The 25,422-nt window shown below is 36.3% G+C and overlaps 2 protein-coding genes across 28 annotated transcripts; both read left to right on the plus strand.

Moving 5' to 3' along the window:
* The first annotated feature begins 927 nt into the window (after positions 1-927).
* On the plus strand, positions 928-8,437 carry LOC103987795 (uncharacterized). 22 transcript variants are annotated; one of them, XM_065187272.1, is made up of 11 exons: positions 928-1,183; positions 1,338-1,471; positions 1,562-1,658; positions 2,880-2,967; positions 3,441-3,614; positions 3,963-4,068; positions 4,561-4,743; positions 6,212-6,377; positions 6,788-7,110; positions 7,707-7,796; positions 8,063-8,437. In XM_065187272.1, exons 4-11 carry the CDS (start codon positions 2,953-2,955, stop codon positions 8,125-8,127), a joined length of 1,122 nt encoding a protein of 373 aa, XP_065043344.1. In that variant the 5' UTR covers positions 928-1,183; positions 1,338-1,471; positions 1,562-1,658; positions 2,880-2,952; the 3' UTR covers positions 8,128-8,437. The 22 variants fall into 22 exon arrangements, with proteins under 22 accessions (XP_065043344.1, XP_065043353.1, XP_065043345.1 ...); XM_065187281.1 differs by having other exon boundaries at positions 3,450-3,614; XM_065187278.1 differs by having other exon boundaries at positions 955-1,036.
* A 324-nt stretch (positions 8,438-8,761) lies between these two features.
* LOC135586094 (cyclic nucleotide-gated ion channel 1-like) lies at positions 8,762-23,439 on the plus strand. Of its 6 annotated transcripts, none has more exons than XM_065187266.1 (8): positions 8,762-9,945; positions 13,213-13,389; positions 14,611-15,142; positions 16,826-17,038; positions 19,885-20,162; positions 20,755-20,866; positions 21,260-21,496; positions 22,680-23,439. In XM_065187266.1, exons 2-8 carry the CDS (start codon positions 13,361-13,363, stop codon positions 23,355-23,357), a joined length of 2,079 nt encoding a protein of 692 aa, XP_065043338.1. In that variant the 5' UTR covers positions 8,762-9,945; positions 13,213-13,360; the 3' UTR covers positions 23,358-23,439. The 6 variants fall into 6 exon arrangements, with proteins under 6 accessions (XP_065043338.1, XP_065043339.1, XP_065043340.1 ...); XM_065187267.1 differs by having other exon boundaries at positions 8,762-9,738; XM_065187268.1 differs by having other exon boundaries at positions 8,762-9,738; positions 13,218-13,389.
* Positions 23,440-25,422: the final 1,983 nt, after the last annotated feature.

The following is a 25,422-nucleotide window of genomic DNA, read 5'->3' on the forward strand; positions in this document are numbered from 1 at the left end:
AATCTTATAAGGGACCATTTGGTTGGCCGACCATTAGTGCAGCCTGTAAGTTTACGAGAAATTATTCGCTTTGGACGATAGGTGTACCTGCATGATTTTATCCTTTCAGAACGTATGAACTTCAAAAAAACATATCTGAGGATAAGAGAGACTTGACGGAATTATGAGTCGTTGATTCCTATATTCATATGTAAATGATCTTATCGTAAGATACTAGTTTATCATAAAATTTTAGATTTATTCGCATGTAATCACAAGAACGATTAAATCAAACACGACATGTAATCACAAGAAATAAGATCGATGATGGCGACTTGTTTCTATCAAGTGCACCGAATAATGTAGATTATGAACGACATGAAACACTGATATGATGATGATTGCTAAATAGTACAAGTGTGAATTTTTTTTCAAAGTGGAGAGGGGTCCACCACTACTTTATTAAAACCACTCCAAAATCCAACAAAAGGGAAATGACTCCATTTGTTTGCATCGTCAATGCTCGTTCTTCGGCTGTTGTTAGTGCCTCACGTCTCCTCTTCGTCTTCATCTTCTCTACAACATCATAGTGATGCCTGATTGATTGATTGATTGATTGATTGATTATAGTTTTCGTATGTTTATCATTTTTAAGTTGGAAAATAGCACGTTTAACGCTCCAATTTTATGTTACATTTTTACATACACTTCTTTTAATTTATATGTTATTATCACACACACATATATATATATATATATATATATATATATATATATATATATGTGATAATAACATATAAATTAAAAGAATTTTACTATACATATCAATGAGATTATTACAGAGGTACAAAACTTACTCATTAATTAGATAATTAGTCCATCGTAATTACGACCGGCTTTACTTGCCTATATAAAGGGCGAGAGATCCTAATCTCCGTCGAAGTCCTTTTACCGCCGCTTACGTCCGATCTTCCCCTCTCTCTCTCTCTCTCTCTCTCTCTCTCTCTCTCAGAGGTTGGACAGAGGGTTGGAGAACCCAGAGTTCCTCTCTTTATAGGTAAGCGCGGATGAATCGATGGATACCTTTCTCAGATTCGCTGCGGATAACTAAATCTTGGGGCTCTTTTGCTGGGTTTTGTTGCTGGTGTGAAGCCGCTAAATTTAGAGAACGAGTGTAGAACGCTGGCGGCTGACCACTTCATCTGTACTTCCTTCTAGTTCTTTTCTCAATAATTCGGATCTTTTTCTATGCTCTGATTTGTGTTATTTTTGTTCCTTTTCTTTTCATTTGAAGTTGTAATAGTAGAATTCTGCATTCAGAATTTGATGAATTGAATGTTGAAGGATCTTCGTGGTAGGTGGAAAAGGCATTTGGGTTTGGATTGTGCAACGGGAAAGCTGAAATTTATGCTGAGATGATTCTCTTCTGTTCTAGATTTGGAACCTAGAGTCTGATGCTTCCGGAATTCTGCTTATGTTGGAATAGGTGTTGGTAGGTAGGCTGCTATCTTAAGTGCTTGTTATTGTCGAGACTAGCTATTGATCACTAGTGTTTTGTGACTTTTGTCCACCTATGGTACAGTTGCGGTCTTCATCAGTAGGATGTCACTACCAATCTGGAATTTTAGATCCTCTGAGCCCATCAATTTCCAACGACTTACAGCTGTACATCATTAAGAGTTAGCGATTTCATACCTAAATCTTAGCATCTTCGTTTTCCAGCCTGTAGATTTGTAGCTTCCCGGAGAGGGTTTGCTACGTAGTCAGTCTCAGTTTTCTCACACATAAAATCTCTATTTGAGCAAAATTTAGCTCTTTTTAATTTTTGGCTCAGTCTGCACCTTGCTTGGATATGGATAGAAAGTTTCAACACTGTTTTGTGCATTATATTTTTTGCCTATTGTTTGGTGATCAAAGGGACATAATAGTAGATGTTTCTAGTTCTTCTTGCAATTTATAACTTTTAGCAAATGGCATATCTCTCTCTTTGGTACTGTATCATTCAGTCATGTGTGTTTCTGGGAGATACTGGAAAACAATTATATAATTCGAAGATTATTCTAACTTGAGCATAATTATTGAGATAACAGTGATATGAATGTTTATTTGTTATGCGACTATTCTTTGTAAAGCATGAACTGCCTGAAAATTGTAGGTTACAAACTTATTGTACTATCTTGAATCTACTTTCCATTTATTATCTTTAGTCTTCCTCATTGATCTAGCATGTGATGCCGACCCCTCTGATTAAAGGTGAATTACATGCTGCTCTTTCTATACAAGGCTAACTGAATTGTTGAGCTCTTGATTATGAGCCGAGGAACATATGACAAGCCTGTTATGTGATGTAAATAATTTGCATGATTGTGTGCAATGAACTTCACCTTCTGTCGAGCTAATTAAGCATATGATTCTTTTTCTCATGAAGTCAGATATTGCTTACATCAGAATGTGATTTTATTTTATTAATGGTTGTTGTAGTTTTTGTCAGAAAACAACAACAAGATTATGAATGATGCTTCTGTATCAGAAGGTCAATTATGGAAAGATTACTACAAATGAAATTAGCTAAGGCTTCTGTTACCTCCATGTCCTTTCTTTTCGTCAGGAAGAATTAACTCAGTTAATCATATGACAATTTCGACTTCTTGAAGGATATTAACTTTTCTGTTATGTTTTATTTGATCATTCTAAGCTTTAACATTGGGTATCGGGATACCTCACTCAAACAGATTCAGATGTAATTTTTCTGTTCTCAAATTTCTGTTTCATGAGATTATACAAGCTGTTTTAAAGTTTCAGTCCTTTGGTCTATTTAAATTTCTTTGTCATACTCATATTGTGTGTTTCAGAAGACAATCATGGCTGATATGGATTATCTATTCTGTGCTATCTTCTAGATATGCAGACATCACTTGGACATCTGTCTCGAAAAATCTGATAACATAGCAGGGATCAATGCGATGAACTGAAATGAAGACCTCGGAAGTGAGATCCTCCACTTGTAATATTACAGATCTATCCTTCCAGAGTTGTTTGTCTCACTTTTGTCGTAATCTATTTACATTGCCTGGCCATGTTTCTACAATATCTGTATTTAAAATTCCCAATCGTATGTTTTTTCCCTCCCTGCTCCTTTGATTAGCTGGCATCAGAACAAATTGAAATGTTCTAAGTCCTTTAGTCATTTTAACAAACAGATTTCTCCACATTTGTTAACTCTTTTGTTTAGTTGCTTCACAAATTTTGTGAAGCAGATGTTTTGTTCAGTCATGTTTGTTATTGTTGATCATATGTTCTTTAGAGATTTTAGGATCTATCTTTATACTATTGAAGAGCTCTGGTCATTTGCTGGTCTGAAATTTCTAGATATATGCCGATGGGAATCACATGATCTTTCTTTCTTGCTTCACTCTTCAGATCTTTTTCTTATCTATTCCTCATCTCTTAATCAAGCAAAGTTTGCACAGAATCCTCAGAACACAGAAGAATTACAACCATCATCACAAGCTTCAAATGAAATTCAACCTATTCATCAAAATCCTCTAGTTGCTGAGACTCCAGGACCAAATCCGTGTTCATCATCCATTACAAATAGTCAGAACAGAAATGTTTCCCGTGAAGACATTGAACTTGTAAGTCAACATACCATTAGTTTTAACCACTTGTAGGAGTTTGTCTCTGTGGAACTTATTGGTTGAAGAGGATATCTTTTTTCATATGGTTGCCCTGCCCCATGGTCGTAGGTGCCGCTAGCATGCTATGCATACCTGCCTGCACATACTTGCTGGCACCAAACAATCACACGACAACAGGCCAGGCAGCACTCCATGCCAGCGTGTAATACCTGGACATGTTCTTGGGCTAATACACAGCACAGCATGACCTGTACTATGCTACCAAGCCATGGGCAGAGGCAGGGCACTTGGTACCTTGATATTTTCTCTTTTTCACTACCTTATTTTTTGTTCTTACTCTTGCAGGTCCAAAACTTGATAGAACACTGTCTACAACTGTATATGAACAGAGGAGAGGTGGTTAGAACTCTGTCCGATCGTGCTAGGATAGAACCTGGTTTTACTACACTAGGTGAGCCTTCTATCCTTAGAACTTATGCATCCATGCAATCTAACCTTTAATATATGTTTGTGTAAGTGAATTTGGTAAGGTTTTCTCATCATAGTTAGACATGTTTGTTGTTTGTACTTGTCAAAACATTTGAAGAAATGCTGATAAGATCTTTTATGCTTTATGATTATTCTTCTCTGGTTCAAGCATCTGATACACATATATCCCCTACATGCGTATGTAGTAATTGTATCTTTACACAGTGTATAATTCAAAAGATGTTTATGCTTATGGGACATGCATCTACAATTTAATTTCTAATTTTTGTAAAGAAATGTTGGCAGTTGCTTTTGAAGAGTTCTACTTCAAAATTACGAACGTAAAGTTCGATATAAATGCCATAAGGCACAATTGACAAGGGCAAGAAATGCTCATGAAAAACACACAGTTTTGTGAGAGCCTAAAAATGAAAATAAACTTTATTTTGGTCTGATGCCCTTTGTCTGTTTGCAGTTTGGAAGAAACTTGAAGAAGAAAATCCGGACTTTTTCAGGGCATATTATATAAGGCTGAAACTGAAAAAGCAGATCATTCTTTTCAATCATTTACTGGAGCACCAATGCCAGCTGATGAAATGTCCTGTCCTACCTAATGTTCCATTGGCTCCAATACATGGTGGCATTCATGCTGGGCCCGGTAATTTCTTTAACTTGAGAACCTGTCAAGATGATAACTGTTCAAAGATTTCAGAAGCTATCAAGTGAGATGCTGATTATTCTTTATTTTGCAAACTCTGCTGTACATAGAAAATTTTGTATTGTTATTTTCTTGTGAAGTCGTGTTCATAACTGTGATCCTGGTTCCATTGGTTGACAGGAGTATGCTCCATCAATCTACAAAATTTCTTTTTTTTGTGACCTTCGAATCTTGCTGCTTTGTCCTTGATGTTCATTGAGAATCGTACATCTGTATGAGTGGGATGGGTGGGCTTGGGGCTAGTGGAGGGCCATGCAAACCATCCAAACCCCTGGCTGCAACCTTCCTTTATGCTCCTTTTATTGGGTCAAGTTCACCTATTAAAAAATGACTATTCTCTACCAAATCCTCTGGCATTGCTAAAAAAATTTTCGTCCATGGATAGCTGGGTTTTTGTTGTTATAGGATTCTGTAGGTCTAGTTCTGATTATACCAAGATTCCACCATCCAGCTATCCTAATCTGATATACATTCTTTTTTATAAGTGAGATTCTGAATCCAGTTTCTAATGATTTTAGCACTTGTCAAACTTGAATGCTTTCAAATAGTTTGTTGGTCCTATACTGGAATCATGTGTGTAAGACAACCTGTACCAGCATTGCCCTTTTTTTTGACCTCCTGTTCTGTTTTACTTGTCACCACTTCTTAATGACTTTAATCCTCTAATGTTCTCATTAAAATCACATTACTACTCAGATAAAAGCTTCTTCTGTATGTCAATTACGACAATGACATTAAGAAAAAGTTGAAGAGAGATTTTTTGACTGCAGTATATGCTTATTTCAACAGCAAGTTATTCTGCATCTGTGCAAGTTTTCATATTCATCTATAATGTAGATGACCTTAGTACTGTACATCTTTCTTTCATTTCCTGCACTGATTATATGTTCAACAAGTTCATGGCAAGCTGGCTTATTGCTGTCAAGTTAAGTCATATCAATTTTATCCAATTGCTTATCTACTTTAACTCACAAGGAAGCAAATAATCACAGCTGATTTGCAAAACCATGTGGCCAAATGCCATTTTCTTCTCATCCCATTTTTTAGGCCAAATACATGCAATCTGATTTTCATAATTTATCCTGTTTCACCAATTAAGGAATTGCTTTCCTGTCGAACCATTTGAATAAGCTTTTCTTTGCCTCTTTTATTACTTCACTTGTATGTTGAACTTCCTGGAATGTTATTGCCATAAGTTATAGTTAAATTTTCTAAACCTCGGTATTTTTTTGTATTAAATTTTGTGCAGATAGTAAAATAGTCAGTACTTTAATTAGGTTGGTTTTTTTTTAATCTACAAATATGATTCTTATTAAAAAGCTGTTATTATCATCTTTAAGAACCACATAAATTTAGTTTGAAGCACACAGTTAATCACTTACTCAAAGACAACCTGTTTTCAGTGCAGTTAACAGTATGCCTTTGGGGTATCCAGTTCTTCAGCAACCTGCAATGACGACTACAGGTCAGCCACATTTTGATCCTGTAAGTTGTGTATTGTCTAGCTGCAATGTGGTTAATGGTATTCCTGCTCCTGGAAGATATCACCCGATTCATGTAAATTCTGGAAATGTGTAAGTTCATTTGTTGCAACTTCTTTAGCATTGCTACAATTCTTTTACATAATTGTTATATATCGTAAAGGAGACATCAAGTAGTGGAGGATTGGAACTTAAACAACATCATATATCAAAAGAAATGATAAACTATTTTTTATGGTTTGGACAATCTTTTGAAATTTTAGTGGAACTCTGATGCAGGAAGATAACAGATGATATGTTCCAAGTTAGTTCTTAGAGGAGTCAAAGTTGTCAAACTTGAGTCAAATTGAGTTTTAGGCATGTAGTGTCTTTGGAGATTTTCAATTAACTTGTTCTCTTGTGGCTATTTTAAATAGGAAAAAATTGAGTTTCATTGTTAATTTATGAATTATATTTTTATTTTATATAGTCAGTCTGACGAACACTTCTTATGATTATTGCAGCATTGTGATTAATGATCACAAACCTGAAGCAACTCCTGCAACTGCTCCATGTGGTGCCATATCATCTTTGTCAGAGATGGCTGCAAGTCCTGCATCAGTGGCATCAAATAATCATTTTCCATTCACTCCATCTGAGATATCTGGGATGGGCCTGGATGCATCAACACTTGAAACAACCTTAACATCTGATGTGGCAAGTATGGGAGAGTTGCAACTCAGTCAAGATTGTGCCATTGGTTCCTCGAGAGATTCACTGGGTTCATTAGGACCACTTTGGAACTTTAGCATTACAGACTTAGCAACTGATTTGGCAAATTTAGGAGGTAAGCGTTTCTCAGAGTACACCAGTTGACATTTAATCTCAACACTTGTAGGGCAATGCTAGCTAATTGTTCATGGCTTAAATCTACAGATAGTCTGTGAATACATTTCTGAATTTGTTCCTGGTGTCTCTTGCAAACGAACTAAAAGCCTAATGAGAAATTTAATGAGAACAAAGATATGTGTATATACTTAATTCATCTAAGATTCATTATGATGATAATTGATGTTTCTCATCTTGTTGAAAATACATACATGAGCCCATAATTTCCATTACCTATATTATCTTCATGTAACTTTAACATAGAGTGATAGCAACTTTTATCATGTGCTAACAAACTGATTGAAACCTATGTTCAGACACGTCCTATATGTTTATTCTTCTGAATGGTTCCTATCAAAATCTATGGACTGCTAACTAAAATATTTGTCATCTGAAACATTATTAAGATAATAAGATATCAACATGCACCCTACCATTCAGACCACAATCTTGATTATGCTAGAAATTTTTGGGTATGGGTTTCCTCGTTAAATTGCTAACTATGTGGATGCCTTTTCTGGTTATGACATCTTATTCCTGCTTGGTTGGTTGAAGATCTCGGAGGTCTCGAAAACTACACCAGCTCTCCTTTCCTGCCATCAGACTCAGACATCAGGCTTGACTCCTCAGAGCACGATGACACAAGTAAATGAACCATCCCTTTCCTATAGACTTGATCTTTTGCATGCAACTTTAGGATCTTTGCATGGTACAAAACTGTAACTAGTCCTGATCTTTCTGCATTCTTAAAATGCGTTCCACTTGGAATGATATTTATTACATCTTCCCAAGAAGGAGATATTAATGGAAATACTTTGTTAGATATTACATTTTCTGAAAAGAAATAAGTTGATAGCTGCACCCAAACTCATGAAATCGCTGACACACTCAATTGTTAAATCATGTTTCAGTTGAGGAATACTTTGCGGAAGCTATAACTGCACCATCCTCTCAACCAGATGAAGAGAAATCTTAGGGATGTGGAGACAATTTTGCCGACTTCTCATTTACCATAGGTCGCTTACGACTTGCATTGCAGGCTCTTCATGTTGGACTTTGATGCCAAGCACTGAGAACACCCGGTAGGTGCTCTTTGAATAAGGTTCTCACCATCTTTCTTTTATTTGAATCATGGAGGTAGCAGACAGGATGTCATTTTTCTGGTCTGTCTTCCGTAATGACATTGGAAATGTGTTGTTGAACTTGAAAACCAAATTCATGAGCTATGCTTTTGTAGTTCGTTATCATGGACATCGATTTGGTGAAATAAATCATGTTGAGAGTCATCAAGTCGTCAACGTTTACTCTTCTTAAAGATTAAATCTTTTCCATAATTGGGACTTCGACAGAGATAAGTAGGCAAGAAGAGATTTTCCCACCGATGAATCGAGAGATAATAAATAATCTGAGCTTCATTCTCTGTGTCACTTCGTTGACGAGCAAAAACCGACGAGAAGAAGGCGACTTTCAAAAATCAACCTGCACGAGAAAGATTCCGCTGCGAAGGGCTCCTTCGTGGTTAAGCGGCACCGAGTGTAGCAGAACACATCGACAGCGACAGACTCTCTTTCTCCGATTACTGCGCTTGTTATCTAATTGATCGGACGGTCCTGATCCAAAGTGATGTCGGATCCGGAATCGATGGATGTCTCTGATACTTGCATTGGAAGTTCCCAGTTCAAGACATCATTGGAGAGGATCCGCACCGTTTGACTTGGTATCGACAACGACCAAATTGTCGTGCACTTGATCGGACGGTCCTGATCGAAAGCGACGGTCGGGTCCCGAATTGTTGTTGGACGTCTCTGATACTGGCATTGGAAGTTCCCAGTTACAGACATCGTTGGAGAGGACGGCATCGGTCAACTCGCTTCATCTCTGATTGCTGCGCTTGTTATGCAATTGATCTTACGGTCCTGATCCCAAGGGATGGTCGGCTCTGATACGCGTACTGGAAGTTCCTAGTTGCAGACATCATTGGAGAGGATTCGCACCGTTTGACTGGGTAGCTCGACAACTCCAGCCAACCTTCGCCGTATACCTCGGGGACCGCCGCTACCCCCGAGATGGATACCTTATTCCGGACGCCGAATCCTCTCACCCGCAGCGATCGCGTTCGCTCGTCGAGGGATCGAGGATGGATATGGTATCCGGGCGGATACCCACCACGGGACGCGATATTCCACCGTTCCCCCCGGGGCGCCGCTCCCTGCTGAACCAGTCCACGTCCAGAGAAGCATCGACGAAATTTCTCTGCTCTTTAAATTATGGCAACTACTCCAATACTATAATGCTTGGTGGCAGTTAATCGCCTTCTCAATGACGCCAAGAAAGTAAACCTCCCAGCGAGTGGAGGACGACTTCTTCTCGATCGCAGACCAGGAGGAGGTACGCTATGGCTTTCCTTCTCGATTTGGCTTAGAGTTCGGTTCCTTCTTGTCATGCGTTGGATTTCGGTTTGATCTCCCCTTTCTTGTTTTCTTGGATGGGTTCGGCTGTCAAATTGTTTTCTTTGGATGGGTTTGCCTATTAAGTTGTTTTCTTGGATCGTATGTGGATCAACAGAGGAGGATTTAGAGCCGACTCGGTAGATTTCTTTCCCCATGTGGACTTCTTTGGAGCCGGAGTTTCTTGATCGTTCTGGTTTAAGATTTGTTTTGTCGTTAATTCTGTTTGTAACATGGGATTTAAAGCTCTAAATTTTCTCTACCTTTGTGGAGTCATGTTTGTCGCTGGAGGTCGATTTCCTTCTCGAGATCTTCCCGTGGACCTTTCTGAGTTGAATATGCGTGAGGTATAAATGAAAGCGGAGCCAAGATTGTACCGTTAGCTAGTTGTGAGTTCGTAACATGGTCAAGTGGAATGCTTAGGTGAAATTGCATGCCTAGCGGTAAATCGTCTTCTGGCTCATAGATTTGGGCTTATCTGTTAGGTAGAATTGTTACTCGTGGCATGATTCCAAGAGTTGAAAATCTTCAATCAAGATTGTAAGAAACTGCAATCAATTACTCATGTAATGATTAATTCAGTTGCATGCCATGGTTGTACACAAGAAACATGATAAGGTAAAAGAAAAACTATATTTCCTAAAGGAGGTTAAAAATTCATGTGAGTGACGACAAAATGTCAATATGCAAACCATAACTGGTACAGCTATACATATCATTCTTAACATTCCTAATATCTATGTTTAAATGGTAACATTTATCAAACTTTTGCAAGAACACTTGAAAATGAAAAAGATGGTTAATTTTACTCGATATGAATGAAAGTGTCCAATCCAAAGCAATGTTAACAATCTTCCTATTATATTGTTTACACATTTTTTGTTGTAGTACTTGCATTTTTTTATGAATCAAAGTAAAGATCAACAAGATGTCCAGCATGAGGATGCCTTTTCTCTTCCATACTGCTGGTTTGACACACTCAGCAGTATTATGAACAATCACATTCGGATAACGATGCTGATGTTTCTTACATGAACTCCCCAGTAGTTCCTTATGATCTAGTTTTGAATTACTTGCTAATAGTCAATTGTTTGCTATTTGTGTTTTTTTAATAATTTGTTGAAAATTTGTTAATCTTAATTATATTCATGGTCAAGATTGAAAATTCTGAATCATAAACTGTTGAACTAGAGCATCTAATAATTTAGTTCAAGCCTATGGTTCTCTAATTGAAAGATACAACTCAATTTAGAGGTCAAGTGAGTTAAGTCTACTGATCAACATTGCATGATAATAATATGATGATGTTTTCTTTTGTTCTTGTTTATGACAAGTATGCTTGTGCCTTGTGTATTCAATTATGTCTAAAGTTAGTCTATCCCTACTTTAAGAAAAGCAGAGCTCTTCTTCTTTGAAGCACTGCTGTGGGTGTAAAAGAAAATAAAACTCATTATAATTTTTTGCATATATAAAAATCAGAGCGAGATTTTTTTTCTTAAAGAACATAACATTATTTTCAAAGAGCAAAATCAGATAGGTTATGGTGTCACTTTCGGTGTAAGATAATAATGGAGATCAGTAAATGTTGATGAATCAATACTTTAGATACAAGCTTTTCTTTTGCAAAGAGAAATACCTCAAATCTTTTGAAATATTGTAATAATAAAAGAAACAAAATCATTTGACAAGACTCACAAAATACAAGAATAGCATCAGTGCTGTTACACCTCCAAAAGTGAATTCAGCAGTGGGAAATGATGGTGAAAGGGGATAGGAGCATCAGCAAAATGACGTGGTCAGGCCACCATGACATGGTGAGGGGCGCATGACATAGTTTGGTGAGGCCAAGGAGAATATGGTGTGAAATACTTGCATTGTAGTTTAATACCTGATCCTGGGTTTTTAATATGTACCGGGCGGTACGTATCGGTTCACCAGTTGATCGGCATGCGAACCGCTTGCTATCTGGTGGTATCAGCTTGGCTGCGGTGAGGCGAGGCAAGGAAGAAGAGAGCGTTCAAAGAAGAAGGAGAAGCATCGAAGAAGAGGGAGAAGCGTTGAGAAAGAGTATTGCGGAGTCATCAATGCGCCATCACTAGCATCTCGATGAACCTGAGCCCATCGAACCTTAGCGCAAACTTGTCTTTCACACCCTTTCTCGATCCTGATCCAGCGCCACCCTCCCTCGACGATCCTGATCCAGGAGGTAACGACAAGGAGAGTTGTACCTCTTTGGAGGAGGAGCTCGAGGCGCAGGGATCAGGGGAGGCAACGGCGAGAGCAGCGAAAGAGGCGGCTGCGAGGAAGGCAGCGAAGACCCCGACCTTCTTTATCTCTGAACGGTCTCCTTTATCCGTTGTTGTTGCACGGAGAACCTTCCGATATCTATGTTGTCTTTCTTCTCCTCACCTCCCTGACGTCGAAGGCCACAGACGAGGTGACCGCTCGGTACACCGTATCTTTATCTTTTTATATATTGATTTTTCATTTTTATATTTTTATATAAAAAGATATATATTTTATTATTTCTTTTAGTGATCTTGTATGCCTAACTTCACATTCAAGCGTTGTCTATGCATGACTTAGATGGATTGTCTTCATCAATGCATATAGTATGGGGATAGGGTGGAATAATGCCATCGAAGATTTATATATATATATATATATATATATATATATATATAATATTTATATATTTAGTACTACTCGGTACTAAAATTGATTTTTATATTTTTTTAGGCATACCGCTAGGTACATTGTACAATACCGTACTGAGCAAAGCTAGAAACACTGGTATGGTACGAAATTTTAATTCTTGACTTGATCTATATCTTGTAGTTCTTGGATATTAACCTAAACCACACAATGTCATCGAAGTTCATCAATGTCTTATTTTTAAGTAACTCACCCTAGTAGGGTCAAGTTTGACACAGTTTTAACCTAATAATTGTTGGGTTGGCTCTAAAACTTGACGAGTTGAGTCAAACCTGCTGAGTTTTGAGTTGACGCTTTGAGTTTTTAATTTTTGGTTCAGCCATGAACCAGAAATTAAACTGAAGCTTCCGATAATGTTCTGCCTTTCCTTTTTCATATCAATGCTCTGTCTATCTTGGCAATATTTGCTTGACCTGAATGATAATATAAACCCCAATTAAGCAAGGGTGACAAAACCTAGTATAAAAACTATATTATCATTAACATGACCTATTTCGACATGCATCATTTTAACTTGTTTTGATTGTCCTTCAGCATGTTACTGTCCGTGTATTTGATAATATAAACCCCAATCAAGCAAGTGTGACAAAACCTAGTATAAACACTATAATATCATTAACATGACCTATTTAGACATGCATCATTTCAACTTGCTTTGATTGTCCTTCTGCATGTTACTGTCTGTGTATCTTTCTCTGTCCCTTTTATAATTTGTCAACATTATGCTTGATCATATCTTTTTTTTTTTACATCTTAGCTCCACATAAATATGTGCATTATTTACTAATTTAACAAGAAAGAGTGCCTACTCTGAAACAATCATGATAACAGTCTTTTAACTGTTATATAAAATGATGTTTGTTTCTATCCTGAGCGAATATTTTACTTACCTGTTGCAGAACAGCCTGTAGTTCTTGTTCTTGCTGCTTTCCACTACTTCTTGAAAAAGGCTGGCGATTAGTTTAGTCTGTGCAATAGATGCTGGTGTTCGTGATCATGAAATTCAGTTCTCTTTAGTAGGCACTGCACTACAATTAAGCTGAAGCTATGAATCATCGGGAGGATAAATTTGTGAGGTTAGTCATTATTTGGGTTTAATGTTAATTCATGTCTGCAGCTTGTTCCTTTAGTGCAGTAAATTCTGTTGGCCATTACTGAAGATACTTTGTACTTTGTAGTGCTACCCTGCCTACTGGAACCTTGTTTTTTGCTGTTTACAAGGCTGGTTGTTTTAAAGCAATTAGTGCTGCTCTACAGCTTTCTTTCACTTGTGGTTGAAAAATACTGGATTATTTGTTACAAGTTCATTAAATTTCAAATATTCTCAAGTGAAGTTTGTGGATTCTACACTTCTTTATAAATTTTTTAGTGTAATTCGGTAATAGAAGCTTGCCATTTCTTTTTTAGGACCTTTTTATTGAAGGAACTTCAGGAAGTGAAAAGGGAAGGTGATCTATATTCATTAAATTGTCCTGCTTAATATTTCCATGATAATAAGTTTTTTTTTGTTTTGAAATTCATAAAACAAGGCTTATGGTAGATTTTCTTGCAAGGAAGAAAGATGTTGAGAAAAGAATGTTAAAGATAGGGGAAAAGAAGCAAAGGTTTATAACTTTATGTTATGTTAGATGCATAAATATTGAAAACCAGAGGGTGCTTGTTGATGATATTGAGATAAGGAAATACATGCAATTACAAAGGGAATATCATATTTAATGGTCTTAATCTTTTATATCTCAATCAATTTTATTTGTATTTCATCCTTTAATTAATAAGATGAAATTAATAGGCATTTAATGCAATTACTCTAAAAAATACAATTTAATAGGCAAAGGGAATCACACCCCCTGTTTTTAGCATAATCTTGTATCTAGGACCATGCAACAGTGATTATGCTTTGTTTTTGTTGATTTTGAAACCAAACACCAAGAGTATTTGTATCTGTGCATAATGCAGGGTGATACTTTGAAATTAAGTGAGCTTCAGGAAGGTGCTATATAGTGTGTAACATGAACATAGATATTATTACAGTGTCAGGAAAATGTTCTGCATTTTAAGCATGATAATTTTTTGTTTATCAGTCTCAGAGAAAATGTCTTCACTTTTCTCAGGATTGTGAAATTTCAAATAGTAACTAATGCTTATTTAGTCAATTTCTTCTTCTCTCTGATTTATGTTGCGCTATTTCACAAAAGTGGTAACCAATATGACTTATGTAGATTTGAGAAAACATATCAAGCTTTGAAATGGAATTGTTAGTGGTGATCATTGTGTCATCATTGCCTCTCTGTTCACAGGTTTCATGACTGGAGTTCAGAGCAATCCCTGGATTCAGAAAGGGCTTTTTTAGGCAGAAAACAGAGAAGTCTTAGTTCAGTAAAAAGGATTTTTCAAGGAGGATTTGATTGGGTTAGAAGCATTTTTAAGTTTCAGTCTTCTACAAATTCATCTGCGGGGGTACCAAAGTCTAAAAAGAAAATTCTAGATCCTCAAGGACCGTTTCTTCAAAGGTGGAACAAAATATTTGTCATATCCTGCATAGTTGCTGTGTCTGTGGACCCCTTGTTCTTCTACATTCCAGTTATTGATGGTGACAATAATTGTCTTTATTTGGATAAAAAACTAGAAATTGCTGCAAGTGTACTGCGGTTTTTCACAGATATCTTCTACTTGGTCCATATTGTTTTTCAATTTCGAACTGGGTTCATCGCTCCTTCATCTAGGGTATTTGGAAGGGGAGTTTTGGTCAAAGATTTGTCAGCAATAGCCAAGCGATATTTATCATCATATTTCCTAATTGACATTCTTGCTGTTTTTCCACTTCCACAGGTATCAAACTCATTCTATGTACTATCCATGAATGCATTTCTATTGTCAAAACATGATATTTATTTAGGTAGTGGATTTTGATTATTGTCTATATATATATCAGTACTTTAACATTAGTAAGAGGCGAAGCGTATCTATTTAAACAAAGACTAAGGAAATTAGTCTGCAAACTTTTTACTGCTAATTTTAATTTACACAAGCAGATAATTTATTGAGCTTATCATTTTGCTTGTAAGAAAGACTGTTGAGGACCATGTTTGGGTTTCTTGTTTGTTTTTTCTAATAATCAGGAAGCTACTCCCTTGAATGACATTCACTAATCACTATCAGCCTGGGTCATTGTGAATCTTTTTGGTACCACATTTTCATCTTTCACTAATATTGGATTATTGGCAATTATAGTTTGTGCAGTTAAATTCCAAAGTCCTTGTCATCATCCCTGTGTTCCATAGGCATGATGAATGATGCTAATGGAACTGCATGCTTGGTTTTCTACTAGATCACGGTTTATTGGGATGCATAGTTGATTATTTGTAGCTTGCAAGAGGGGATATCTAAGAACTGCAATGTTAGGTTTCTTGATGTATGAGTATTAAGGATTTTCTTATGCACATTGGGGGACTAACATATGCCACATAAAGTATCCTGTATTACCAGTAGCAAAGCCAAGCAGGTCCATATTTCAATGTGGGGCACTTAAAACCATGGATGTGATCAGGACCAATCAACATATTAGGGGATTTAACCATGACTTAGGATTGGTTGATTATGGTATTATATTCACTGTAACTAAGAAACCTGGCAACTATGCTGGAGTTTGAAGGGGAGAAAATATTTGCAAATATGTTGGCATGTCAGTCCTACATTATTTATGTGCAAAGATCATACTTATAGAATCATGGAACCCAAAATAATAGCTCCGTGTTAACTATTTTGGACAATGTTCTACTTTGTTGCAAGTATCTCTACCATGGATCAATCCATGTTGTTATCAGAGCACCTTTGTGGGTGTCAGTGTTGCTAAATTGTTGTGTTACACCTGTACTGGTACAGGAAAACTGTTAGTCTAATAGGAGGCCTTCCTGATTTGCTCACACATTAGAAATTTGGAGCAGAAAAGTAATCCTATATTTAGTGTTTTCACCTAAAAGTTAGTGGGCTTGCTTTGTCAGTGGGCGAGGATTGACGTTATGTGACATGTTTCAATTTTTCCCATTTTTACTGCCATAACTATGCAATATTCATATTGATAAGATTAAGAATGACTTAAAATTCTTCTTGATACGCTATAAAATCCATGCTTTAAAATTCTCCTTAAATGATGATTGTTATTCCATGCTTTAGGTTAGTAAATTGCCATCATGCAGGAAAAAATCGAAGCTTTGACAACAAATTATTATAAAAATATAAATGAAAATCAATTGAGGCACAGATCTTTAGGTTGTGGTCTTCCTATTTGTTGTAATTGTCCAATTATGGTTAGATTTATATCAACTTGCTAAATTCTTTGCTTTGAAATGAGTACATGATGTGCAGTTTTGTTTCCTTTTCATTCTTTATTTTAGTTTCTTATAGGGTAGAACTATTTTCTATGGCAGCTATGGTTGTCACAGTCAGTATTTTATTAAAATCACTGATTACTTTAGCTACAGTTACTGATAACATTTTTATAAATCCAAACAGATTATGATATTGCTCATAATACCCAAACTTGAAGGTTCAGCACTCCTGAATGCAAAGAATGCACTGATGTTTGCTGTTATATTCCAATACGTGCCAAGAGTTCTTAGGATCATACCATTGTATCTTGAAGTTACAAGATCTGCTGGTATAATTGCTGAAACAGCATGGGTTGGAGCTGCTTTTAACCTTTTACTTTACATGCTTGCAAGTCATGTAAGTTTACTTGAAGTTTCAATTTTAATTTTTTTTTTATTTTGGTGATTTTTAAAAGACTATACTAATTCTGGCAACATCTGCTAGTTGTGGTTCATGTTTTGTTCTTGTTTCAGTCCACTGATCCCTGGTCTCCAAAATGTCATTCTGGGATTAGTTTAGGCTTCAGAGATTCAGCAGCCTTATCTATGGACCCCTAAGATGAGGGGTTTCTTTGCTGCATAATTAGGAATATCATCCATGAATCATGATAATGTTTTAACAAGATGTCTGCAGTTTGAAATTAAAAATTGAAGTTGATTTCTTCATATTTACACAAGGTCCAACCAGCTACTTCAATGTGGAGGACAGTAGAGAAATATTTCCTAGAACTTTGTAGCTTTACTGTCCTGAACCAGGAGTTGCATGTGAATATTAAGGGTTCCTTTCTTGATCCCTTTTGTCTCATTTTAAAATTTTTTCATTCATGAGGTTGTAGTCATTTACCTCTTTTTGACAATAACTTATCATGTTGTAGATAAGTTTTATTTACAGCTTGTCCTGTCAGGGCTTCACTGTCCTTTGTTTGGTACGCATCATCTTTTCCTTTGATTCCTCTTCTTTTTTTTTCCAACTATGCCCTCTACATTCTTAGAATTGTTCCTTTGCACATTAGTGACTAATTCTGAACTTCATTTCCATTTTGACTTGTCCACGTTGATTATGAATTTACAAAAAATTTAATTAGTCACAGCATACAGTTGCTATGTGTGAGGTAGAAGACTTTCCTGTATGCTTTCATAGCCACAATGAGTTATGGTGATGGAAGGTGATTGGAACTTCAAAGTAGCATTGCTTATTTTCAGTAATTACCTATATGAAATCGAGTTAATCTAAGGCGTTCATCAATTGTAAGTATAATAGAGAAATCTGGTCATTAGGGATCACTGCAAGGAATTAGGAATTTTCTTGATTGGCTACAGACCTTTGAAAGATTTTTTAGGTGCTCCTAGTTGTTTAAGAGATAAGATGCTTTTCTTTGTATAGCTGAAGGTTCTTTCCTTTTGTGGGGTACTAGTAGAATTTGGTGGAATTTATCTTAACAGTACCACTACTTGGCCATCAAATTTTAGAAAGGGATGGAGACTAAGATGGGCTATCATCAGTTTGCAGAGTCGTTACATGGAAGTATGACAAAGAATGTGTACAACTCCAAGTTCTATGCCTTGGTTGCATGTTCTGTATTTCCATGCTCAAATACAGGAAAAACTGTATGCATGGCTGGCCAAGAAGTTCTTTTATAATCGAATTTCACCAATAAAAAACTGTATGCATGGCTGGCTCAAATATAGGACTCAGTGGTTAGATTTTTGTTAAAACTAGAAACTCTCAAGTTATAACTTATTGGATATAACTTCTGTTTTGGGCAATGTTAGCATGGTTGAGATTGGCTAGGGAAAACATGATTGGGCCGAGAAGAATTGCAATTAACCAAAAAATATGTTTTTAGTATAAAGTAAAAAAAAAAGAAAAAACTTAAGAATTTTTTTTGATTTTAAATGATTATAATTTATATTAAAATTTTAATGTAGGTTTGGCTACAAAATCTGTATATAAGTTAAAATTAAACTTCTAATGTTTAGAATTTAAGAGCTAATTAATTTTCCACATCATAAATCTATCTTTTTTTTTCCATTTTATAAATTTCAAAATCCATTTCTAATTAGTTTTTGATTATATAATTGCTAATTTTTTTAACTTTACATGATGTTAGTTTACTCTGTAATTTCATATGTGATCCTTTTAGGATTGTCTGCAAAGTCAATATATCCATGCAAGTTCTCTGATATGGTATGACAGTCATGATCAAAACTCTCATCATTTGCATATTATGTGCTAAATTAGGAAAATCTTTCCTCAATCATCTTTATTTTGGTTGTTATCATATTATCTCATTCAAGGAACTATCGATTAGTATCTATTGGCCTGACCAAGGACCAAGGTCAGACCTTATGGGTAGGTATTAGTCAATATTTTAACTTTTTATTTTTATTTTTTTATTTTTCTCTCATGATAGCATGTGGTACAAGTTGGTATATCCTGCTTAGTATACCTGTGTTCAATATTGAACTTTTTATTGTTTCTCTCGTGATAGCATGTGGTACAAGTCGGTATACCCTGCTTGGTATACTAGTGTTGTACATTTCGAGTAACTGATACTGATCGATATTTTAATTCTTGATCTTGTTATTTTTGTCCTTTTTTTATTGTTATAAGTCATATGACAGCAGCTATTTGAGTGTTGCCGAAGCTTGATCAGCCATAATAGTAATCGGACCTTAAGTTCTCCACTATTCTATTGGACTTAACATCTTCGACTTCACCAATTTCTATTCTGCATCATATAGTTTAAGATTTGATCAGATATATCCTCTTTTTGAGCTGATCTGTTTTCCAACAGTGCAGTATAAGCCTATCAAGGATCTGTTGGCTCTCACTTCCTTTGTTTAACATGAAAGAAATGACATTGAGATTGTTTCACAAAAATTCTTTAGTATGAATGCTTATATATATCTTTTTTCTGTTTTTGCATATCAAATTGCTGAGAATGTCCTATTTTTCATCATCTTTAATGCATTTACCAATAGTTGGCAAGCTGATTCAGTTCATTGAGCAATATTCTCGCACTGCTCAAAGAAAAAGAAGTATATATAGGTTGTGTCTCTATAGTACATTTTCTAAATTTTCAGTCAATTTTTGATGTATAATACGACCAATAACTTGCAGAAGATATTTTATCTGGCTTACATGGAAGAACTTAAACTTTCTTTTGGCTGATCTGGACCTGCTGTTTTAATTTCTTGTAGATACTGGGAGCATTTTGGTATTTTCTTTCTATAGAACGTGAAGGCACTTGTTGGGGAAAAGCTTGTGCCCAACATGATTGCAAAATTGACTCTTTAATCTGTGGACAGCAAAACAACCAGAATAATGGTTTCCTGGGAGGTGATTGCCCTATAAGTCCCAAAAATGGGACTATCTTTGACTTCGGAATATATCTACAAGCTCTGCAAAATGTTGTTCGATCAGAAAAGTTCTTGGAGAAGTTTTTTTATTGCTTTTGGTGGGGGCTTCAAAATCTAAGGTAATAATGTATTTGATAATATATTCGATCAGAAATTTTTTGTGAGGCACAAAAAATTATAATCTATGTTTATTGATTTTGACGGACACAAAATATTATTTCTCAATGTTTTTTTGAGTATAATCCTTTTCTTATAATCTGTGCAAACTTAAGAATCTTTGGAAGGATTTTTTTCTTTCTTTTTTTCTGTGTTTTTATTGCTAAGTATCATAAACATTATAAATCTTTCTACATGAGAAAATTAAGAGTATTTAACATTGTTTTGATTTTCATTTATTTGTCCCAATAGGTTTATAGTTCAAACCATCTGTGAATGACAAATGCAGTGTAATATATTTGTGTTTGCACCAGGAGCAGATGCACTTACATATGTGCGTACATGATTTGACCTGTTGCAATCTTCACTAAATTAAGTGGATCTAATTGCTCTTGAACACACCTGAATAATCTACGTTAGATACTTCATTGTTTACTCAAGACACTTGTATGGTAGATATAAGGATTTGGTAGATGTAAGGACTTCTTTGATCAGATTCAATACTATCACATTTCATCATTTTGCTTCTGTAGCTAAAATATGACTATTCTGCAGTTCTCTTGGACAAAACCTTAAAACAAGCACTTACATTTGGGAGAATATTTTTGCTGTTTGTGTTTCCATCTTTGGCTTAGTTCTGTTTGCGCTTCTCATTGGCAATATGCAGGTACGCCGCTTTCATCATTTATCACACTCATGATTGTGATTACATTTTTTTTATCTATGTTTGAAATCAGAGATATTTGCTTTATATCTTTCATGTAACATATGTACGTGGTTTTTTAACAACTATAATTGTCCGTGACAAAGTATAAATCTTTAATTGTGCAATGTATTCACCAATCTTTGACATGAATCTCTTTGAAACTGCTGCCTTTTTGTCCACACTTCATGTAGCTTCATGGAAGGACTTTATGGCAAATCCTCTTTATTCCTTCGTTTTCTTCATATTTTCCAAGGTTAAGATATTAGTATCAAACAGTGTGCGCTTTGATTCACCAAGTCAATACAACCATATTTTCTTCAAATCCTAGGTTGGTAAACATTTTTGCTATTCCAGACATATCTACAATCAACTACTGTCAGAATAGAAGAAATGAGAGTAAAAAGGAGAGATGCAGAGCAGTGGATGTCTCACCGATCCCTTCCTGAGAGCCTAAAGGAGAGAATACGCCGTTATGAGCAGTATAGGTGGCAAGAAACAAGAGGAGTAGATGAAGAGCATCTTCTTCATAACCTTCCTAAAGACCTTCGAAGGGATATAAAGCACCATCTCTGCTTATCACTCCTCAAGCGGGTAGGATTTTTTATGTTAAAATTTCCATATATTCTATTTCTCTAATTGCATTTTCCAATTTTGTTCCATATTTTTGTGGTGAGAATCGTCAGTAACGATTTTGTCATGACTACTGCATGTAATTTTAGCTCCAGCAGCATTATTGAATCAATGTTTCTAGTTTCAAACTAAGGTCTAATTGAGTTAACATTTTGCAGCTCACAGCTCACTGTAAAAGATGATTTTCAGTCATTTATTGAAAAATGAAAATACTGTAAAATTCAAAATTTCAACTTTTTCTTGTCATTTATTTGATACTAGACAAAACATGTTACTGGATGAAATAAATAATGCATATTAGATCGATGGCTAACTATAGAACATGACAACATGTTAGTATATGAGAGGGATATTGTTATATGTCAAAGTTCCTTTAGTCATGGTTACAACTTATAATGATAGAATATTTTTTTAAAAACTTAAAAATTAACTTTCCAGAAAGTTATCATTACAAGCAAGCATAATTTCCAACATCAAATAATTCAAGTGGAACACATTTTTGTCTGATTCTCACTTCTGATCTGTTGAAACGTTCAATTTCTGATTGTTTGAGGTTAGAATTAGCTTTATATTGGGAGAGTAAGGGTGGTGAGATTTGAAGAAACCATATGGGTTAGGGTTATATGAACTTTGGGTATGGGTTAGCTTCTGAGATTAGTTTCCAGAGAGACGGGTGCTTTTGTCTTTCTAGAGCATCTGTCTTCAGAAAGAAGAATCGTGAATAGGAATAGGGAGATTTGAAAGAAGCACAATAGAGAATTCAGAATTGGTGAATTTAGCTAGAAGATTGAGAGTATGAAACAATAGAGAATTCAGAATTGGTGAATTTAGCTAGAAGATTGAGAGTATGAATAGGTGTTGGCTGTCTTCCCTGCATGAGAGGTGAGGCCCAACCCATTTAGGAGTCATCTTTCGTGTTTCAGAATACTAAAAGTACCTTGCCCTGGTTGTTCAGAGTCATCACATTTGCCTTGTTTGAAGGAGCTCACCACTAATATTTTGGTTCACAAGACATGGAAGTAATGTTTGATATTCTTCATTGCACTTCCAAATGAATCATACTTATGATACGATTTAGTGAAAACTTGTAGTTGATGAGTTGTTCTTTGGAGAAATGATGCAATCCACATATCATTCCTTGTAGGTTCCGATGTTTGAGAAGATGGATGATCAACTCATCGATGCCATGTCTGATCGTTTGAAACCAGTTTTATACACTAAATGCAGCTGCATCGTTCGTGAAGGAGACCCAGTAAATGAAATGCTCTTTATTATGCGAGGAAAGCTAGAGAGCATGACCACTAATGGTGGAAGAACTGGATTTTTCAATTCAGACATTCTGAAGGCTGGAGATTTCTGCGGGGAAGAGCTTCTGACCTGGGCTCTAGACCCTTACTCATCATCCAGCCTCCCTATCTCGACAAGGACAGTTAAGACACTATCTGAAGTCGAAGCTTTTGCTCTGATGGCTGATGATCTGAAGTTTGTTGCTACACAATTCAGAAGGCTGCATAGCAAACAACTGCAGCATTCATTTAGATACCATTCGCAGCAATGGAGGACATGGGCTGCTTGTTTTATACAGGCAGCTTGGCGTAGATACTCGAGAAAGAAGCTTGAAGACTCTTTGCATGAAAAGGAGAAAAGGTTGCAGGCTGCAATGGTCAGCGGCGGTGCTAGTTCACCGAGCCTTGGCGCCGCGCTGTACGCTTCGAGGTTTGCAGCGAATGTGCTGCGCAACTTGCGCCGACACAAGAGCAGGAAGGCCCCTCCTTTGATGCTATTGCAGAAGCCAGCAGAGCCTGATTTTTCTGCTGAATAAGCATTGGTGCATAGCCTCCCGCCGAATTGTTCTTCTTGCTCCTAGTTACTACCGTACTCGTGCCTTTCCAAAATTTTTTTTTGTTTTTCTAAATATATATTCAAAAGAATGTAGCAGCAAATTATGGTGTATATATCAAGTTGACTAGGTCATTTCATTCTATGTCAACCACCTGGGTTAGTTGTGCAGCTATACATGTATTCTGGTTAGATGTCAAAGTTCCCATGAAAGACTGGTGTAGAAAGATATGAAAACTTATGTTGGGGATGTGGAATTATGCTACTTGTAGATTGTGAATTATAACAGAAGCATTCTTGTATTGATTTCTCAAGCTAAGATGGCTCCAGTGATAATTTCATGGTCATGTCCGGTTACAAAATTGTTTGTCTCACTTCTTTTGACCTCAACCATTCATCTGAATTTTCAAATTAATTCTTTAATTTTAGTTTCTTTTTTTTTTTGAAAAAAATGGATTGTTGATATTAATAATAAATAATGAGCACTTGAAGTGATTGTTCTACATTCTTGTATGGGAAAATAATTTTTTTTCTTAAAAAGATAAATATATTAACTCTTATTGCTGACATTCAAAAAATAGCTTTCTAGATCACAATACCAAAAAGGATTCAATTGAGAGAGTCACTTCCACTCCTCAAGAAAAAAAGAATGGTCTGATTAACGTGCATATTTGGCTAACCAGTTAGTTAATCCATCTTCTATTTAAGATCCGTATTAGTATGTGTGACTCCACTTAATAAGTTCAAATCTCAATTTTCACAAACAACAATATAGAATATTTCATCAATTAATATACATATATTCAGCAAAATATGGTTCACCAATATTTTTTTTTTTTTGAATTTAAGAAAACCCAAATCACTTATCTTTCACCACATATCCATCACAATTAAGCTTTACATATTATGTTTATGGTGTGCTCCAATTCCAGTAACCATGGATTATAACTTAGTTCACAGCCATCATGTCGATGACTGTGTCACAACCCATGTCGACATTTATTATCTATCAAATATGAGCAGCAGCACAGTTGCCAGTCTCGTCTGCAATGTTGCAAAGACCTTTGGTTTCTCTGTCACCACTATTCCATCTTCTCTTTCATTCTACGAATGGGACTTAATTTGATCGCTCTCTTTTCTTCTCAGAGATTATTATTATTCAGTCTTCTTTTTCATGTAGCACACAATTTTTGTCTATTGGATATAATAGTATTTATTCCAAATGAAACGCCACTCGTAATCCATCATTTAAGATATAGAGAATAATAAGAGAAAAAGAAATCCAACAGAAATGAATCTAATTTCGAAAAAGGAAAAGGAATCACTCACCCCAACCGTTGAAGACTTCGATCCACACTCGGTTTCCTTTTCCCAAGACGATTTGTGCTTCCTCAGACAATGCAAAGCGGAGTCCGAGTAGAAATCAACCTCGGCTTCGGATTCTCATGCGTCTCTTCTATCCCTATATAAACACACACGTAGAGTGATGGTGTCCATCCATCGCTGCCTTCTTCTCCACTCTCTATCTTCCCTCCTTTGCTTCAAGAAAGGTAGAAGCTGAAGGTATCCATCCATGGGAGCCGTCACGTCCGAGTCCAACAGCGAGGCCACAGAGGGGCCAGAGGAGCCCCTGCCGCCGCCGCCGCCTAATTCCCCCGCGTCGCCCGGCGAGGGCACGTCGAAGAAGCGCAAGAAGGTCGCCAGAGACATGTACCGCCCGCGTATCGTGCCCAAGTGGGTGACCGAATCGGTGACGGCGGAGCGCGTGTTGGGCTGATGGCCCATATTCAGCCCATGTGGGCTTTATCAGCCCACGGCCCACACCCCCTCTTAATCTAACCCTAATTAAGATTAGGGGGTGTGGTGGCTGCGTTTTAGAGGCAGATTAAAGCTATAAAAAGGCAGCAACGAGGCAGGTCTTTGTAGCGACGAGATTCCAAAGAGAAGAAGGAGAACAAGGCAGAAGAGAAAGAGAAAGAAAGGGAAGAAGACAAGGACAACGCAGAGAGACTGTTCACAATCATCTAGCAGTGTTCTCATCTCAGGTT

Source organism: Musa acuminata, chromosome BXJ1-6 (genome assembly GCF_036884655.1).
Source record: "Musa acuminata AAA Group cultivar baxijiao chromosome BXJ1-6, Cavendish_Baxijiao_AAA, whole genome shotgun sequence".
Lineage (NCBI taxonomy): Eukaryota > Viridiplantae > Streptophyta > Magnoliopsida > Zingiberales > Musaceae > Musa > Musa acuminata.